The 20,768-nt window shown below is 39.2% G+C and overlaps 1 protein-coding gene across 2 annotated transcripts in view; it reads right to left on the reverse strand.

Moving 5' to 3' along the window:
* Nucleotides 1-2,495: 2,495 nt before the first annotated feature.
* Nucleotides 2,496-20,768, reverse strand: part of LOC109933517 (transcription factor EC) — a 148,938-nt gene continuing 130,665 nt past the window's right edge. For both annotated transcript variants that reach the window (XM_048607527.1, XM_048607528.1), the window contains 5 exons: nucleotides 16,877-17,009; nucleotides 14,406-14,462; nucleotides 14,219-14,294; nucleotides 13,261-13,408; nucleotides 2,496-5,188 (listed from right to left, as the gene is read on the reverse strand). In XM_048607527.1, the coding sequence (XP_048463484.1) occupies nucleotides 4,814-5,188; nucleotides 13,261-13,408; nucleotides 14,219-14,294; nucleotides 14,406-14,462; nucleotides 16,877-17,009 (789 nt within the window). In that variant the 3' untranslated portion in view covers nucleotides 2,496-4,813. The remainder of the gene's footprint in view (nucleotides 5,189-13,260; nucleotides 13,409-14,218; nucleotides 14,295-14,405; nucleotides 14,463-16,876; nucleotides 17,010-20,768) is intronic.

The following is a 20,768-nucleotide window of genomic DNA, read 5'->3' on the forward strand; positions in this document are numbered from 1 at the left end:
CTACAAATATCTTGTGCAGTCTTTAAGGTGATTTTTGAAATAAAAAGCAGGTTGTGATCTTTTGCCTATTTTTAATTTTGGGATGTGTTTTTCTTAAAAGAAACTTAACATCAAATCCTACCATAGAAAAATGGTTACAGTGCCAAACGTGGTGTTTACATTTTGACTAAAGCATATTTTAGTATAAAAGCAAAGTACTACAAATGCTGGAAATTTGAAATAAACAAAGCTGGAGAAATTCAGCAGGTCTGGCAGTATCAGTGGAGTGAGAAACTAGATAGAGAGAGCTATGTCTAGTCTGGTATGACTTCAGAACTCAGTTCTAAGGAGTCATTTTGGACTCAAAGTTAGCTGTTTCTCCTTCTACCAATGCTGCCAGACCTAGAACACACAGGATTCGTTCCTTTGGTCCACGATATTGTGCTGAACATGACACCAAATTAAACTTCTGACTGTCCTTGGTCCATATCCCTCGCATACTTGTGTGCTTATCTCAAAGTCCCTTAAACACTCCTATCATGTCTGCGCCACCACTCCTGGCAACACATTCCAGACTCCTACCACCATGTTAAAGAGAGTCCTTGGAAGGGCAGCACTGCTAGGGCAACTGTCTGCATGGAGCTTGCATGGTCTCCCTGTGTCTGCATGGGTTTCCTCCAAGTGCTCCAGTTTCTTCCCACAATCCAAAGATGTGCAGGCTAGGTGGATTGGCTGTGCTGGAATGCTCATAATGTTCAGGAATGTGTAGATTAGGTGGGTTATAGGCAGATGCCTGTTTCCACAGCATAGGGATTCTATGATCTCCTTTAAACTCCCTGACCTTAAATATACACCACCTAGTTTTGGGCCACTTCAACTCTGGGGAAAAAAAGATTCAGATCATTAAGCCTATTCATCTCAATTTTATAGACTTCTATCAAGTCTGCCCTTAGCCTCCTCCACTCCAGAGATAAGAGTTTTTCTAGCCTCTGGTTATAGCTCGTACCCTCTAACCAAGGCAGCATCCTGGTAAATCTCTTCAGCACCCTCGCCAAAGTCTCCACATTGTTCCTCTAGTGTAGCCACCAGAATTGAAGCAATACTCAAGTGCAGCACAAAGTTTTATAAAGCCACAACACGACATCCTGACTCTTGTATCCAATTCCCCAACAAATAAAGGCAAGCATGCCATATACCACCTTCACTAGCTACATGATCACCTTCAGAGGGGTATGGACGCGAACCCCAAGATCCCTCTGTACATCAGTGCTGTTCAGGGTCCTACCATCAATTGTATATTTCCTTAACATTTGATCTCCTGAAGTGCAACACATCACACTTACCAGGATTAAGTGTCATCTGCTATTTCTCTGCCCATATCTGCAATTGCTCTATATTTCATTGCATCCTGTGACAATCTTCTACATAATCCTCAACACCACCACTCTATCATCTGCAAAACATACGAACCCAGCCATCTCCATTTTCATCCAAGTCATTTGTATAATCAGAGGTCCCAGTACAGAGCCCAGTGGAACACTAGACAGACCTCCAGCTTGAGAAAAAAAAAAAACACCCTTCCACCATTGTCCTCTGCCTTCAATGGGCAAACCCTCTGAATCCACATGGCCAAATGACCATGGATCCCACGCACTTAATCTTCTGCATGAGCCTACTGAGGGACCTCGTCAAAAGCCTTACTAAAATCTACATTAAACATCCACTACTCTACCCTCAATCACCTTTGTGGCTCCTTGAGGAAGGGAATCAAGTTAGTAAGACAATGACTTACCCTCCAAAACCATGCTGGCTGTCACTAATTAGGGCATGCATTTCTAAATGCATGTAAATCCTATCCAAGGATTCTCTCCAATAGTTTACCAACTACCAATGAGACACTCGCCAGCTATAAATATCCCTATTTCCCTTCTTGCACAGGGAAACATTAGCTACGTGCCAATCCTCTGGGACCTCCAGTGGCTAGCAAGGATGCAACAGCTTGGTCAAGACCCAAACAAACAATCTCCTATTTTGCTTCCCAACAACCTGGCATTGATACCGTCAGGCTCTGGGGACTTATCCAGCGTAATGCTCTTCAAGAGAGCTCTAACATCAGCATGCTCCATGCAAATCTCACTATTCTCCATATCCTGTGTTCATTTAGGATCTACCCACATCCTCTGCCTCCAAGTAGAAGTTCCCTCCTTTATCCTCAAGTGATGACCTTTTCCATGATTATCCTCTTGTTTCTAGTGTATAGAATGCCTTGAGATTCTCTTTAACCCTACTTGCCAAGGTCATTTCATGGCCCCCTTCCTGGAGTTCTTTCTTGATGAGTTTTTCCAGCATTGTGTTTGAAGCAAAGCTGGTCTTTTGTGCAATTTGTTTTTCCAAGCTTTGGAGCTGCATGGAATTATCTTAAAATCAGAGCATTTGATGACCTTAGACTGAATACTGAAGATCATGTTTGAAGACAAGTTTAAAATAAATTTGGTGAATTTAATGCTTTAGTAATATCCAAAAATCAATGGAACCAGAAACAAAAAACACTGTACATAAAGGATTTCCAGAATGTTTTACATGAAAGATTAAAAATCTATACACATTTTACAAAGATTATTGCATGCAAAATAATACAATGGCAATGTACATCAGTAGTTTAAAGCCTTGAAGAGATTAGAGTTTCAATGGCCAAGCCAAAATATCATTTTACAAGCTATTTAGTCACCTCCACGCTCACTGAGCTGTTAAAATCTTCATCTCTTCCCTCATTTCAGAAATGAGCAGTTAGTGTGTAGCAGTTGCAATTCCATGTATGCAGAACTGGGTAAATAGCTAAACATTTTTTCCATCAAAAATTAGCTTTCATAGACAAATAAGTAATTATTGTCAGTCTTTAAAGCAAGAACTGGTTTAGATGCTTCAAGATCCAATCAGGTTTCACCTCCCCCACCCTATTTTATTGAACTGATAGTGATTCTCTCAATTGAAGTTTGCATTACTATCAAACACTCTAGGTTGAGCAACAGCCTTCCAATCCAAGATTAAACAATGTCACTCTACACTGTAGCAATTCAATTCACAAAATTTCTAGACTTCACATCTGTTCCAACAGGTCCTGAAGTCTTCAACTGTGCTGATACAATACTCAGCCATAACTAGATGAACAACCATTTAATCAGAGGTCAGATGTTTCAAAATTTTACTGTCCTTATTGTCCAATACCAACTCCTGATCCCTTCCTTTTCAGTCCTTGCTGATCTACTTTGGCTGATTCCCAAAAACCACACAAATTTAAAATTCTCATTATGATGCAGGTCTTTCTCCCAAAATGTCTGTAACCTTCAATATCTACAATCTGGTTTCAAGCTTTCAAGTTTACTGGCTTTGTGCCTCATTTCTCCACTCACATCCCCTTGAAGATCTGGGAACTAAGAATTAAGCCACACGCTTCAGGATTTCCTCAGTTTCCCTTAGTTCTCCACCTCCCTTTAATGACTTTCTGAAAACAGGTTTGACCAAGATTTTTGGTCACCCTCCTCAATTCTTTTCCTTTGGCTAAGTGTCCCATGTTTTACTTTATATTTTAAAAGGCACCTTAAATGTTTCAATATACTGAAGTTGCAGCATAAATGCAATCTGGTGTTGAAAAATGGGAAATGATTTAAAAAGTTATCGTAATGCCCTTTTGCTAATTGCAAATATTTTTCATTTTTTGTTATCTAACAAAAATAGATCAAATAGATGGGGAAGACAGTTAACACCAAGTGAAAGAATTATATGGCTTCTGAGGTACATGAAATATTTCACAAGATCGATCATTAAAGCATATTATCAAACAAAAAAAATCAAAGTTTAAGACCAGTACTTTTTTGCAGTAAGATACACAAAATGTAATATTCTTTAGCAATTTCAATTTAAAAACCAAAAAACTGTACCAAATAATTTCTACAATTTGCATTTCTTTAATTTAATTATGCTTCTAACTAATATGTAACCTAATTATGCTCTGAACAGGGTTTATGTAATACTGCAACATAACTCTCCATGTCCAAAAAAAGGGCCAGAATACAATACAACTTAACATTTTACATCACTTATTTCTCAAATAATTAATTCACCATCTCCCTTTTGATCAATTACCATTATTAAAAAAAATTGGTAATGAATGCTGGATTCTTGTCCAGTTTGAAAAAAGAAATCAACTGAACTGCGATTAATCTCCCTTCCTTGAAGTATAAAAGTGCAGCTGGACTCAAAGTTGTGGGGCAGGAGTGGAAACAATTTCAAAGTTCTAAAAATGTACCTATTTTAATGTTTAGAAAAATGCAATTCCAGCTGACCCATTATTAATGTCTAATAATTCTAAACAGGACACTGCAATATTGCATACACAAGATATTAGCATAACAAATTCTGATTCAGTTTTGGCAGATTCCTTCACTATCCAAATTTTTATAGTCGTCCTCAAAAAAAACACCTGATTGAAAATAAATGTTCTGCTTAAAATGAGCAAGTATATAAATCAGTCGTTTGCAAATACACCTGGTGAAAAAGAATGTTGGAGCATTCTATTAATTGTGCATATAGTTATGTATTTTCAGAACACTGGTTTCATTTGGCCCATGTGAAAGCTAGATCATGTTCCTGCATGAAGGATTATTAATAGCAGCAAAGGTGAAATAAACAACAACATGGAGAATAATCTAATCTTCAAAGTAAAAATGTTAACAGCCTGATGTGCAAATGTCTCAAGGCATCAAGCAGTAAGCAAAAATCGCCTTAATGTTTAAATCATTAAGTGAAATGATCATTGTCCCTCACTACATATTTTTCACAGTTCTTCATCTGTGCTGAAGCTACTTCTCCTACTGCTTCCTTTAGATGCACCAGGTGATGTTGTAGACAACAGTGGATCAGATGCCAACGGAGAGATTGTGTTGTCTAATAGAATGTTATCAAGACGGTTTTCCTGTTTCAAAGCAGCACTGAATGACAAGTCTGTGAAATGTGACAATGGATCCAGGAAGTTACAGGATGCTTCATTGAGTTCATTCAACATTTGAGGCAAGCTTGGCTGCTGCAGATAATCAGGGCTATTGTCCCCTTGGTAGGACTCGTGCTTGACAATGTGAGTTACCAGCTCAGTTGGACTAATGGTTGATGACACAATGGGTAGTCCGTGGATGCGGGCTTGCATTTCCAGCTCCTGGGGAAAAAAAAAAGAAAGCCATCTTAGATGCATGGTCATTTATAAGTGACAAATTAAAACAATATAGCTTCCATTACATCATGGAGAATATAATCCTTTAATCCTGGAGCGTAGGACCTTTCCATTGTAGAGATATAGCTAGAATGTGGACCAAGTTACAATAGTGTCAGCCACAATGCCTGGAAAACAAATTCATCTCTCGGGATATTTGCAGAAGGGTAATTACAATATTCATCTCAACACCAGTCCAAAATTACATCTATTTCAGTGTGAAAAACAAAATGGTTTTCAGAGTTTTGTCTATAGCCATATCCACACAATACTAGTTATAAACTTTTGCCTAAAGCAATAGCAATGTTGAAGCACAGGAACAACATTTTGAAATAGCAAGAATGCAGCATAGGCATGATCTGAGGAATAGTTTATCAGAACAGGGCAAAGGGTTTTAAGGGCCTGAATGGCCTACTCCAGCTTGTAATTCTTTTATTAATAAAAAAGGTTCATCTACATCTAGGTCTCTCTACCCCTTCAGAGTAGAGCCATTTATCCTCTGTCTCCATGTTATTTCTACTAATAGAGACAGCCCTACTCCTCAGTTTATTTCAGAAGCTATAAAGTCAGTCAGATCTTTCATGTGACATTATATCAAACTCCTTGAGAAAGCAGTGTACACAACCAACTATGCAGCCTTATGACTCTCCTTGATAAACCCATATTTGTCCATGACTTAATTCTATCACAAATTGTTATCTCTCCATGTCTCAACCGCAAAAGGGAAACTTAACAGCCTGATTGCCAGGCTTAGCCATACTTTTTCACCCCGAGCAAGGATGCAGTATTTGCAACTCTCCAGTTCAGGAACCACTATGACCTTTGGGTGAAACAAGTTTCTCCATGCATTCCCCCTATAATGTCTGTTAAATTGACATCTCCAATAAAAGAAGAAATCAGGTACAGCTATCCACTATCCAAAAGCCCGGTTTTGTACACCTCAATTAACTCACCCCTCAGCCTACTGTTCTAATAGTCATCTTAGTCTAGCCAATATTTCTTCATAGCTGCCAATTTTCAAGCCATGGCAGTGTTCTTGTAAATAGAACCCACAGACAATGCATAACGACTGGAGTGTAATGCGATAACTAGAACTGCACACAAGACTCCAGTTACGGACTAGCCACTCTTATTGTTCCAACTTTTATGTCCCTACATTTCTAATCGATACCTTGACTAGTGAAGGAAAGCATCCTAATGTCTTCATCACGTTATCTACCTCCTGGTCACTTCAAGGACCCAAGTACAAGCACTCAATACCTCAACCCTGAATACCATGGTGTTTGTTGTATGTTGCATTCCTTCACATTTGCCCTCCTCACATGTATAACTGAACTTTTCCAGATTGCATTCCATTTGCCAGTTCTCTTCTCATTCAAGAAAACCATGGATACCTTCCTGCAGTTGACAGGCATCGTTTTCACCAACTACCCAGTCATTTCTTGCATTGTCTGAAAATTGCCCAATCATGCGTCCAACATTTGAGTCTCATTAAAACAGCAAGGGTCCCAAAGCGGAGCCCTGTAGAAAACCGAGACAACAAGGTGCAGGGCTGGATGAACACAGCAGGCCAAGCAGCATCAGAGGAGCAGAAAGGCTGACGTTTCGGGCCTAGACCCTTCATCAGAAAAGGGGGAGGGGAAGGGGGTTCTGAAATAAATAGGGAGAGAGTGGGAGATGGATAGAGGAGAGGAAACAAACAGGTCAAAGAGGTGGGGATGGGGCCAGTAAAAGGTGAGGAGTTAGGGAGGGGATAGGTCAGTCCAGGGAGGAAGAACAGGTCAAGGGGGCGGGATGAGGTTAGTCAGTAGGAGATGGGGGTGCGGCTTGAGGTGGGAGGAAGAACAGGTTAGGGAGGCAGGGACGAGCTGGACTGGTTTTGGGATGCGGTAGGGGGAGGGGAGATTTTGAGGCTTGTGAAATCAACATTGATACCATTGGGCTGCAGGATTCCCAAGTGGAATATGAGTTGCTGTTCCTGCAACCTTCGGGTGGCATCGTTGTGGCACTGCAGGAGGCCCAGGATGGACACTTTGTCTGAGGAATGGGAGGGGGAGTTGAAATGGTTCACGACTGGGAGGTGCAGTTGTTTATTGCGAACCAAGCGTAGGTGTTCTGCAAAGCGGACCTGAGCCTCCACTTGGTTTCCCCGATGTAGAGGAAGCCACACCAGGTAGAGCGGATGCAGTATACCGCATTGGCAGATGTGCAGGTGAACATCTGCTTGATGTGGAAAGTCTTCTTGGGGCCTGGGGGCAGGTGTAGCACTTCCTGCGGTTGCAGGGAAAAGTGCCGGGTGTGGTGGGGCTGGAGGGGAGTGTGGAGCGGACAAGGGAGTCACGGAGAGAGTGGTCCCTCCGGAAAGCAGATAAAGGGTGGAGGGAAAGATGTCTTTGGTGGTGGGGTCGGATTGCAGATGGTGGAAGTGTTGGAGGAATGATGCGTTGGATCTGGACGTTGGTGGGGTGGTACGCGAGGACGAGGGGGATTCTTTTTTGGTTCTTATTTGACTCCCTTGTCTGCTCCACACTCCCCTCCAGCCCCACCACACCTGACACTTTTCCCTACAACCGCAGGAAGTGCTACACCTGTCCCCATACCTCCTCCCTCACCCCCATCCCAGGCCCCAAGAAGACTTCCCACATCAAGCAGATGTTCACCTGCACATCTGCCAATGTGGTATACTGCATCCGCTGTACCTGGTGTGGCTTCCTCTACATCGGGGAAACCAAGCGGAGGCTTGGGGACCGCTTTGCAGAACACCTACGCTCCGTTCGCAATAAACAACTGCACCTCCCAGTCGCGAGCCATTTCAACTCCCCCTCCCATTCCTCAGACGACATGTCCATCCTGGGCCTCCTGCAGTGCCACAACAATGCCACCTGAAGGTTGCAGGAACAGCAACTCATTCCATTTGGGAACCCTGCAGCCCAATGGTATCAATGTGGATTTCACAAGTTTCAAAATCTCCCCTCCCCCTACTGCATCCCAAAACCAGTCCAGCTCGTTCCCGCCTCCCTAACCTGTTCTTCCTCCCACCTCAAGCCACACCCCCATCTCCTACCGACTAACCTCATCCCGCCCCCTTGACCTGTCCGTCCTCCCTAACTCCCCACCTACACTCACCTTTACTAGCCCCATCCCCGCCTCTTCGATCTGTTTGTTTCCTCTCCACCTATCCATCTTCTATCCGCCTCCCACTCTCCCTATTTATTTCAGAACCCCCTTGCCCTCCCCCTTTTCTGATGAAGGGTCTAGGCCCGAAACGTCAGCCTTTCTGCTCTTATGATGCTGCTTGGCCTGCTGTGTTCATCCAGCCCTGCACCTAGTCGTCTCAGATTCTCCAGCATCTGCAGTTCCTACTATCCCTGTAGAAAACCACTGGAAACAGCTTTTCATTTACAAAAACATGTCATCTATTACCCTTTGTTTCCTGTCTGCTGAGCCAATTTTGGATCAACTCAGTGTTCCCTTGTATCCCATGGGCATTTTTTTCTTCAGCCTGTCATATGTAACCTTGCCCAATTCCTTACCAAAAGAATTGGATATACAGCATCGATTACACTACCAATTCTCCTTGTTACTCCTTCAAAATATTAAGTTAGCAACACATGACCTTCCTGAACAAAACTGTTTATTCCCAATTAATCTGTGCCTCTCCAAGTAGTAATTAATCACTTTCAAGTGTTCTTTTCAATAATTTGCCCAAAGTCTGATGGATTGATCTTTACTTATTTATAGGTATTGGCATTTCCTGAATGCGTTCATCTGGGACATATGGTGCCTACATGCCTTCACGTACCACATGTGGTGATAATCTGTGGCCTATAGACTACCAGAATAATGCATTGGACCTTTGTTCCTTTGCTGTAGGCAAACTGATTACACTCCTAAACCCTCCAGGACATTCTCTTTCCAGTATAGCAATGCTCTCATCAACAATACCACTCATCTCTTCGCTCTTTCATGAGCAATGAAAACAGGTAACACCCAGTTTGTCTCCTTGAACCAGATTTCTTACAATGACATCATAAGTTCAAATGGCAATCTGTGCCTGTAACTCACTGTTCATTATACTGTGCATTTATGATTGCACAATATCTGGTTTAGAAGAGTTCAATTTCTCCTTTATTCCAAATCCACCCTGAACTGACCATTTTCTATTCTACTGCTAAATCATTGATCCCAGTATTTTATGTATTCTGATATTCCTTTGATATTCTGATTTCTACACCCTTTATATATTGTTTCAAAATACTCCAAAAACCAATAAAATCCTACAGAGGAATATAGTATCAGTTCTATTCACATGCAACCACCAGACTTGTACAGGTGCCATCTTCTCCAGATGGAATTCCATTGACCCTGGAGTCTAAAGCCCTCCCTCCTGTATCATACTTTCCAGCCACATGTTTTAACATCCTTTTTCTGTACTGATTACTACTTTGGCAGTTTTGTTTGCCAAGTTCCTAGTTAACTCCTTAAATTTAATACAAGACCACATCCCTTGACCTCCTTACAATCAAATGGTACCAATGTGTATCACAACTCGAAATGTTCACCTTGCCCCAGAAAAATGGCCAGCAGCCTCTGATATCTGTATACTTGGCACCAGGGAGGCAAAATACATGTGGGATAATAGAATTTCACAGAAATGCTCATCTGATCCCCTAAAAACAAAATTCCCATCACTTCTGCTGCTTTATTATTTACTGGACAACCCAGGCACCAGCAGCAGCAGCCAAGCTCCAGCTCCTGCTAAGGCACTCTTCTTAAATGAGAAGACTTGAGCTCTAGAACAAGCCACATCCCTAACAAAGCTCTTCCAGTATAGGTACAACACTGGCATCTGACAATGTAGAAAACTGCTCAGCTATCTCCCCTATAGATAAACAGAACAAATCCAAACCAGCAATTACTGCCACAAAGTGATGAAAGATTCCAAATGCTCTCAAGCAGCACCTGCTCACTGACACCCAGCGAGTTCCACCTGGTTCACTTAATTCCTGATCTCATTGCAGCCTTGGTTCAAACAGACAAAAGAGCTGAACTCCAGAAAGTGAGTGTGACAACATTTGACCAAGTGTGACATCAAGGAGTCTTAGCAAAACTGGAATCGGGAGAAAGCTTTCTGCTGGGAGGAATCATACCTGGCACATAGCAAGATGGTTTTGGCTGTTGGAAGTCAGTCATCTTCAGGACATCAGAGTTCTTCAGGGTAATGACCTAGGTTCAACCATCTTTAGTGACCTTCCCTCCATAGGGTCAGAAATGAGGACATTCACTGATTGCACAACGTTCAGCATCATTCTAAACTCTTCAGATACTGAAGCAATCCATATTCAAATGGAAGATCTGGACAATGTCCAGGCCTGAGCTCACATGTGGCAAGTAATGTTCACACCACACAAATGCCAGGCAATGATTGTCTCAAGAAAGAGAGATAATCTAACGACCACCTCTTAACGTTCGATGTTACCATCACTGAATCCCCCACTAACTTTGGTTTACCATTGACCAGAAACCAAATTGGACTCAAATAGTGGCTGCAAAATAGGCCAGAGGCCAGGAATACTGTAGCAAATAACTCACTTGAGTCCCCAAAGCCTATCCTCCATCTACATGGAGGAAGTCAGGATGGGATGGAATACTCCCTTTGTCTGGATGAGGACAGGTCCAACAGCACCTCAAGAAGTTAGACACAGCCAAACAAAGCAGCCTACTTGACTGACCACTCCTTCCACCACTGGCACTCAGCAATATTGTGGCTACTTTGGCAAATTTCTACAGGGCATTTGCAGATAAGGTCTTAGTCAGCACCTTCAGAACTCCCAAACACTTCCAGCTAGGAGAAGTAGGGAAGCAGATACATTGGAACACCGCTACCTGCAACTTCTCTTCTAAGCCATTCACCAACCCGACTTGGAAGTACAATTCTGTTCCTTGTGTGGCTGAGTCAAAATCCTGGCATTCCCCCTGTTACAGCATTGTGGGTCAACCCACAGCACATGGACTGCAGCTCATCACCCACTTTGAGGACAACAAAACAGAATAAATGCCAATGATACCCATGTCCTACTAGTGAATAACACTGAAAGGACTGCCACCACTTTCAGGGGAATTATAGGGACAGGTGATGGTGGTCATGCCAGAAAACCCAGCTGCTTCACCTTCTGTGCTCATCCAGCTCTACACCTTGTAAATAAGCAGAGATAACATGAATGTATTCTTCGGTTGGACCAGAACTGTTGTACACCAAAAATTTAGTGGCGTTCTGTATAATGAGACACCATATAAAATGGGTCCATGAACTGCAAGGGACCACTTTTTTTTTTTTTTTTTTTAAAAAAAAAAGGCTTAACTGAACTGGTGGTTGAACTGTTATATAGCTGAAAGAGACTTCTGCATCTTGGGAAAAAAAAATATTGAAGAAGAGATTGAGCCCTGCACACAACTGCAAAAAGCAACTTTTGAATCACTTACAGCCACCTTCAGCAAGTAGTGCAAAGTGAATGGTCAATTTGCATGCTGAAGACTCTACTGGATACAAGTCTTAAGCAAATTGCTAGTCTTTTTTAAAAAAAAAAATACTGCCAACAACCTTAGGCTACAGGCCCACACAATAGGCTGATGGTTGTATTGAGAAATAGTCATGCCCTAAACCAAGTTGCTTCAATACAAAACATTGGCATTTACCAGCAAAATGGTAACAAAACCTGGGCAGTTTTCTATGAACCCTGGACAAAAACTAATGTTGCCCCTTGTTCACATCTCAATAGTCTATTCAGTGATGGAAATTGTCAATGCTAACAAGCAACATGCCCATCAGTAATTGCCCACCTAAATCAAATTATATTTTCCCAGGATCACAATGTTACAAACTTTAATGTAGCCTTAAGTCCCAAGATCAAAAGAATTATATTCCAGAGGTGTGCTCCTGCCTTTGATTTAAAGGGATTTCACCAAGTGTGTTATCAAGAAGCTCTTATAAAATTGTTAATGTTGTCAGAGAAAATTCTCCACTGACTGAAGTCATACCAAGTACAAAATTAGCAATGTTCAAGCCCTATCATTTTCAGCTGCTTCAGTGACTTTCCATTATAATGATGGAAGTCAATGTTTGAGAAAATTGTTGAATGCAGTATTTAATTCCATTTGTACTTCCTCAGATGAAGTAGTCTATACCCATTAACAGAATGGATAGCATTCTGCCAAATGCTGATTAACATTTACACCACAAGTGTCAGGCATTGACCAGCACCAACAAGAATCTAAATCCTTCCCCTTGATATTCAACAGTAATACCAACAGAGACAGGAGAGGAGAGATGTTTATGCTGGGAAGCTCATCATTCACCAAAACCCTAACTGACCAGGTATATGTACCGCAGCTACAAGAGCAGATCGATGGTGTTCGGAGTCTCCTACCAGATTCACTGAATCCTGTTTACAATCTACATGAAGGTAGCAGTATGGTGGAATAAGATGAACTTGCTTTGAGTGTAGCACCAACAAAAATTTGTTTTTCCAGACTAAACAGCCCATTGTCAGCAGTTCATCCATCTTAAAACTAATTCATTTCTTCTAAATCATAGGAGTAATATGGCTACACAGTGTGTATCATCTACCAAAGCAATTTGCTGAACAGTAGATTCTAAAATCTGATTGCCACCATCTAGAACACCAAAGGCATCATATAAAGCACACCACAACCTACCTTCTCCCAAGTTATTCATCACCTTGACATCCAACTATCTTCCCATTCCTTCAATGCCATTAGCTAAAATTCTGAAGCACCCTACCAACGAACACTCTGGGAACACCTTCATTGTTTGCAGTGATTCGAGGAGGCTGGGAAGTAAACGCTCTGCCAGTGACATCCACAGCCTTTGCTACTCAGTTCTTCTTTCACTCAAAACAACTCTGGTCTCCTTTCACTGGCAGCACTAGAGTTCTTCTTCCCTTTATTCAAGCAGCTTAGTACAAACACAATCTTTGGCCTTTAGGCTCTTGACATACCTGAATCCGTAGCAGCAATCTCCGATTAGCTTGTTCCAGTTTCTTTTGCCTGTTTTCTAATTCTTGGACACGGTGCTGCTCTTTCTGAAGCCACTTGATGTACTCCACAGAGGCTTTCAAAATGGTACCTTTGTTCCAGCGCACATCACTGCAGTGTAAAATGTCATCTTGTATTAAAAAGTCTGCCTCAGTAAAATTTTAAATCAAGAAAGGATACATTTAAAATGTTAGCTCCTCTGCCATTTCATAGATTTTCCTCTGAAGTCAGAGCACAAATGACAATGTTGAGCATTATAGATACATGATTGAAGGTTTGGAGAGATTGTATACCAGAAAAAGATTTTACCTATTCCACAAAATCCGCCACTAATCAAGCCTCAAAACTTAGATGCATGTCAATTATCAGACCGACTGCTAGTTTCTAAAAGCAAAGAACACTACCCATTAAATTCAACAGATTAGATATCAGTATCCCATCCGGTCTGATTACTCTATTAAATAATAGATTGCAAAAAAACATTTGAACATACCAAGCATTTGTCTCCCTATCTTTTTGGACCCAATCTTAACTGGTAAGAGTTCTTAAGATTACTAAATTCACAGTGAATGGCTTTAAGACCATTCTGGTCTTCACCATAAATACCAGTATTAAATAGGTTTCATAAAAACAGAGGGTCGTCTGTATAAAAATTAGGATAGACATATAACCTCTTACTTAGGCAATTTACAACTATTTTATAAATTAAACTGTATTAAAAACCATTTAAATTCAGAAGAATAATTTAAAGCAATTACAGTTCAAGTCATGCAGCACAGATGAGGAAATAATACTTTAGAAAGTTCAAAGTTAATTGTTTAATCATTGCACAAGTTGTATTTCTGCAAAAATCTGGATAAATAAGTGAAATCTAAGGCCAAGTGTTTTCAAATAGATTCTTGAAAACATCTGTGTACTTACGGGTCATTTGACTTTGGAATTAAGGTACCAAGTTCTTTGATACGATAATTAATGTTGAATCTTCGCCTTCGTTCAACTTTGAAGTAACAAGATAAACTAAGTTAGTTGTATAACAACTAAATTGCATATTCTGTAAGTTAATACAATTAAACCCAAACACACAGATATTGAATTAGACCACACTTACTCAAATTGTGATTATCTTTCTTTTGCCTTTCTTTAACAAGTGCACGTGTTTCAGCATCTGCCACAGTTAATGAGGACTGGTTAGTTTCAAGCAACTATTATTTGAATTTTTAATAGAATACAATCATACGCATTGATAGATTTGTGCCTGCATTCTAACAACCTTTGACAGTCACTTATAAATTCAGCTTGGTAAACTATCTTTGAAAGCAATTTCTGATTAAGGTCCATCCTTGAATTATTTAATTTACTTCCCTAAAATCTTCTCCTAATTAACTTTTTTTTTAAAAAAATGGATAGAAGATCCCAATCCACAGGGATATCCAGTGAGTAATCCTTTTGCTGTCTCATCCCAGCAACCAATCTTAATCCAGTTAACTGACAAAAACTACCCTCAAGTGCACAATTTTGTATTTTAATAATAAACCAGTGTTCTAAATTGATCATAATCTGGAGAACTTCTATACTGATTTATATATTGAAGACAGACATCCACCCAGCTTCCTAAATTCATTAGGATTTAAGCGAGCATGATATTAATTAAAATGTCAGACAGAGTCTTATTCTTTGTTACGGAATATGGTAATAAAACCAGCTGAAACCACCTTTCATATCAAATTGGTGGAATGTAACAGAAGTTTTTTTTTCTATTTTCTACTGTAAGAACATGCAGGAAAACAAAATGGTTGGATTACTTGAGTGATTTCTGAGGAGAGTTGATAGTAATAGATACAAACTTCTGGCACAAACTTGAAGAAGCTATCCAGTTTCATTGCACAAATAACAGTTTCTGTTTTTTTAGAAATGAGTCAAAGGTTCATTGTACAGGACACAGGAAAAATAAAAGACATGCAGCAAAATAAAGGATTTGATTCAAAGCCTGAAGATTGTGGAAACAAGAGAAGCAATGAGAATTAAACAAAAATCCTAAGCCTTGGAGATGTTGAAACAAAAACCCTCAAGTATAGACTATAACAGCAAGCTTGACTTCAGTACTGTTAGAAGACATGGATGTGAAGTGTTTGATGTTTTTTTCTATTTATAGCTGAAGAAACATTCAACAATAGATTGTGATACAGATAAAATGGAGTCAAGACAGACTGAGCCAGAGAAAGAGCACAGGATCTGAGTAACTAGAAGCCAAAGTAGAATCTGTTAGAGGTCAAGATTTTATTTTTACTGTGACTAGAAGTAAGAGTATTGAGAACGGTCCCAATCATGGGATAGATAAAGTTAGCAGGTGCCTTTATATACCATAACTGTCAATGCAAAAGCATCGTTTCTGGTGAAATGCAGACAAAAATTGTAGTGTCAGGTCCAGGTCCAGGTCCAATTACAATCTGACATCTGTTGATTTGAAGTTCATAGCTGTACCATAGCTAATAAAAGAGGAACTGGAAAGGGCACAATTCCCTTGACGGTGCCTATATTTACCAGAAATGTTTCTTTTTAAGAATTTACAGTGCAAGAGTAGAGAATAGGAACTCTGCATTCATGCATATAGAGACTTATTTGAGATCCAAGTTTTATCATTAAAACAGGATTTGAAGTTAAACTGTAATTAATAGTCTGTGGTTGATAATTTCCTAAAAGGACTTCAGCTTCATAGAGAAGAAGCATTATAAGGAACTAGTAGTAGTATCTGGTATGAGATGCTGCTTGGAGTTCTGTTTCACAACAATGTGAAGAAGCCCCAAAGTCAGCAATTAGAAATATAGAGCAAGCATGAATGTCAGTCGAGAAAAGGGAGGGACCTTTTTAAAAAAAAAAATAAAGTGGTAGCTTCTCTGTCTTAGACATAATTGTGCATTGTGCTATTCAAAAGCAAGGAAGGAATGGGTCTCTCCCATAAAACTAGTCATTTAAAGATACATAATAACTTGGAGAACTTTAACTCCATGACAAATGCATTGAAAGTAGATGATTTGTCATGATGCCACTACCACCATAAAGCCAGGCGTTTGTGCTCTTATGTTAAACTATGTTTCATATCAAATGCAGTAAAGATGCTACTCCAAAAATACAAGCACCCTTTGCAGATATGATCTCATTGTATCAAATGGATTTGTTACAAGAATTAAAAAGCTTTGGTGTTCATTGTTCACAACAACCAGGAAATATGTTGCCAACTACAGCTTCAATCGATTCTATCTAGAGATTTCACATAGGCCACTGCTTTTGAAAGCAGTATAGTTAAAATTTATTTCCCTCAGCCATACTAACCCAACTAGTCATATTGGCACAAAAACCAAGAACTTTTTTTTTTTAAATATAGTATGTAATTCAAATGCAGTGTCAAAAAAAAAAAAAACAGAAAAGTATTAACTGCAAACTAATGAATTATTAATTAAGAACTATCCTCTGCCCACAGTTAGTTCTCTGTACCTTTTTCCAAGACAATCTCAAACTTAAACAGTATAACCACCACATCATGAAAATTTGCTATGTATTACTAATTACTACAACACTTACTTCCAGGTTGTGTAGCTGCAATTTCCCTTTTCACTGAAAGGTTAGTAGAGCAAGAAGTATCAGTGAGTCCAATAGTAGTGGCAGTCATGCCCTGATCATTATACACATCCAAAATATTGCTGGATAATGGCATCTGGTAAATAAAAACAAAAAAAAAAAAAAAATAGAAACATAAAGCTTCCAAAATAGTGTCAAAGTTGCCATTTGATACACCACATATTATATTTTCCAGTACTTACATTCATGTATTACTCCCACAAAACATACTTAGAATTTGCCTCAGTTTGAGAAGATTAGAATCCTGAAAAACTACTAATATAACTTATCCCACTGAGAACAATTACCACTTTCTCATCAGGTCTTTGGCAGCTTTCTTGTTAAAACGATATCAACTGCACCTTGCCTTAATTGAAAATAATCAACTCATTACAGGGCACAGCTGAAACAACTGTTTAATAGTCTTATTCTTTTCTTGCAATTTATAAAGCAAGTATCTCTGGAGATATCAATCAATCCGTTAACTAGTATGATGCAAATATGACAGTTATTCCACATTCAGAAATTAAGCCATGCTACATAGAAGAACTACTCAAATGGTAAAATTACCTTGTGAAACAAGATTTTATTTCTCCCTAATAATTCAAATATAAATATGTTGTTCAATTAAAAGTAGAAATAATTATGTTACCCAGTCTAATTCTACTTCCAGCTTTTGGTTTATAGCCCTTTAAGTTACTACACTTCATGTACAACTCCCTATATCTTCTACATTTGATTACCATGGTTCTTCCCTATAATTTTAATTTTATTCATTACCAAACTAAGACACTAATCTTGAGTCAGATTTGCCATTCAAACAGTTGTTCTTACTTTGTTATAAGTATTGGACCTGAGTTTTTAAAAATCTGGGCATGCACAATATGTCTAAAGTAAGCAATTTATTAATTCTTAGTTCTATGACATGGTATTCTTAATCTGTATTTATGTTGCTTGGAATTTCAAGCAAGCTTGTCAAGTCCAGCTGCTAGATATCATAAGGTGTTCTGTCTAGTCAACATTGTCTCCTAAATTCCTATCATTCTTGTTGTATTTTTCTAATCATATTTTTCTAATCAGAGATGTTTTACACACCTCTGAAGCAGGTGGGATTTGAACGTGGACCTCCTGGACCAGGGGCAGGGACACTACCACTGCACCACAAAAGGGGCCTATCTTTTGTTGCATTCATTCACTCTGAATGCTCTCTGCTTTAACATGAACTATTTCCCTCGTAAATAGCTAAATAGTTGAGTAGAAGTCAACAAGTAAGTCACATATATAAACTATCCCATTGGAGAAAGGAATGACAACATTCAGTTCATTTTTAAATAATACCAGTCATGTACTATAAAAAAAATGTATTTTTGGAAAACAATGACAAGTTATTTAATATTTTACAGTGGAAAAAAAACATAAAGTGTTTCACAGTTCAGCTGAAGGCAAGATCCAGCACTGCAGCTTTCCCTAGTATTGATGCCAGTACTCCATGAATTGAAACCCATTTCTCGCACACTAATTTTCAGTCATGTATTCAACTTTCTGGTCTTATTTACCCTATACCAATTTGTTCATGGCACAGGTAGTAATTCAGAGATGATTATTTTTGTGGTTCTGTTCTAATTGAGTTTCTAGCTGCTCATTCACCCACAACAAAATCTCTTTCTTCATCCTACTGATGGTACTAGTTTCCCCTTCCATGCACAACAACTGCATCTTTCTCTCTCACACCAAGTTCTTCTTCAACCCTGAAGAAATGTCCTTCACCCCCAACAATAAGGAGGGAACCCAGCCTTCAAGGTTCATGGTCACAGCTGCAGAGAACTATGTCTATCCCACTCAACAAACTGTCCTCTACTGTAACTACGTTCCTTTTTCCTTCCTCAACTTGAATAGCCTCTTGCACCATGCAGACATGATCGGCTTGTAAGTTTAGGCGTGCGGAAGGTTCTCATGAGGGGCGATTGAAAAAACTAAAGAGAAAGACCAAGTTTATAGAGCAGGATAGTGATGTTGGTGTGAAAACCAGAGTGTGTCAAGAAGAGGCAGAAAATGTAAACACAAGCGTGCGTCAGCAAATAACGTTAGAGTAGGGAGGAAATGGTAAAAAGAGAGAATTAAATACTCATCATCTGAATCTACACAGGACTCAAAAAGTTTGATATGAAAAATTGAAATAAATGAGCATGACATGACAGCCATAATAGACACAGTGTTGCAAACTGACCACAGTTGGGACCTACATGCTGAAGGATATTTGTCATCTTGGAAAGACTGAAGAAAAGGAGGAGAAGTGGCTCAGTTTAAGATAGGACGAGATCAATACAGAAGCCAGAAATTATCTTGGTCCAGAGGATCAAAATATAGAATAGGTTTGGTTGAAGCTAAGAAATCGCAAGGGGGGAAAGAAACAGTCATTGGCTGGCGTAGTTCATAGATTCCCTAACAGTCACAATATTTGAGAAATTATAAATCAAGAAACAATGGAAGTTTGTAAGAAATGTATTGCAATAATTGAGGTAAATTTTAATCTCATTTAGGTTATGTAAATCAAACTGGTAAAGGTAACCTGGAAGACAAATTCATATACTATATTATGGGTAGTGTGTCAGAACAATGCACTCTTGAACCAATCAGGAAACAGACTATTTTAGACCTGGTGATAGAAGGAACTGCAGACGCTGGAGTCAGAGACAACACAGTGTGGAGCTGGAGGAACACAGCAGGCCAAGCAGCATCAGAGGAGCAGGAAAGTTGACGTTTCAGGTCAGGACCCTTCTTCAGAGACCCGAAATGTCAACTTTCCTGCTCCTCTAATGCTGCCTGGCCTGCAGTGTTCTTCCAGCTCCACATTTTAGACGTGGTAGTGTGTAAGGAGACAGAATTAATAAATCACATCAAAATAAAGGTACCTGTAGGTAAGAATGACCATAACAAAATAGAATTTTATTTTCTGTTTCTGCAACAGGTGTCACAAATTTAATTGAAAGCAACTACAAGGATATGAAGACAGAGTTGAAAACATTGGAGTAAGCAAATAAGTTTAAAGATAAAACAGTACAGAAGCGTTGGCAGACATTTTAGGTATATTTTACAACTCTCAATAAAAATATATTCCATTGAAAAAAAATTCTCTTTGAAAAAAATACACCGTCTGTGGTGATATAAGTAAGTTGAGGTTGGTATTAAATTGAAAGAAAAGTTTTACCGCACTACAAGGATTAGTGGTAGGCCAGAAAATTGGAAAAATGCTAAAAGCCAGAAAAGAATGAACTAAAAAAGAGAGTAATTGAAGTATATAAGTAAACTAGCAAGAAATATATAACAGATAGAAAATTTTCTACCAGTATATTAAAAACTAAAACCATAGCAACAGTGAACATTTATTTTGAAGGGGGTGAGATTGGGGAATTAATAACAGGAAGCAAAGAAATTGCAGAGACTTGATCCAAGTATTTCTTATCCATCATCATAGTAGAAGACACAAGAAGTGTCCCTAGAATCATACAAAAGAGTGGGCAAAATGGACAGAGGAACCAAAAACAAGCATAGTCAGGAAACAAAAAAGTACTAGAAAAATAATGAAACTAAAAGCTGTCAAGGTCCTGATGGCTAGACTCTTTGGATACGAATGAAGTGTCTGCAAAGATAGTGGATACATTGGTGATCAAGGAAGTTTCACCGTATAAATCCTGTTCAAAACAGGACAGTCATACAAAAAGAGAGACTAAAGATCCTGTATTAAAATTATACCTACACAGCCTCAGGATATTCCAAAATGCTTCATGCACAATGAAATATTCTTGAAGTTTAGAACTCATGAGGCAGGTTTTAATCTATTCTTGGTTTTATTTGA

Source organism: Rhincodon typus, chromosome 18 (genome assembly GCF_021869965.1).
Source record: "Rhincodon typus isolate 14 chromosome 18, sRhiTyp1.1, whole genome shotgun sequence".
In the NCBI taxonomy this organism is placed as follows: Eukaryota; Metazoa; Chordata; class Chondrichthyes; order Orectolobiformes; family Rhincodontidae; genus Rhincodon; species Rhincodon typus.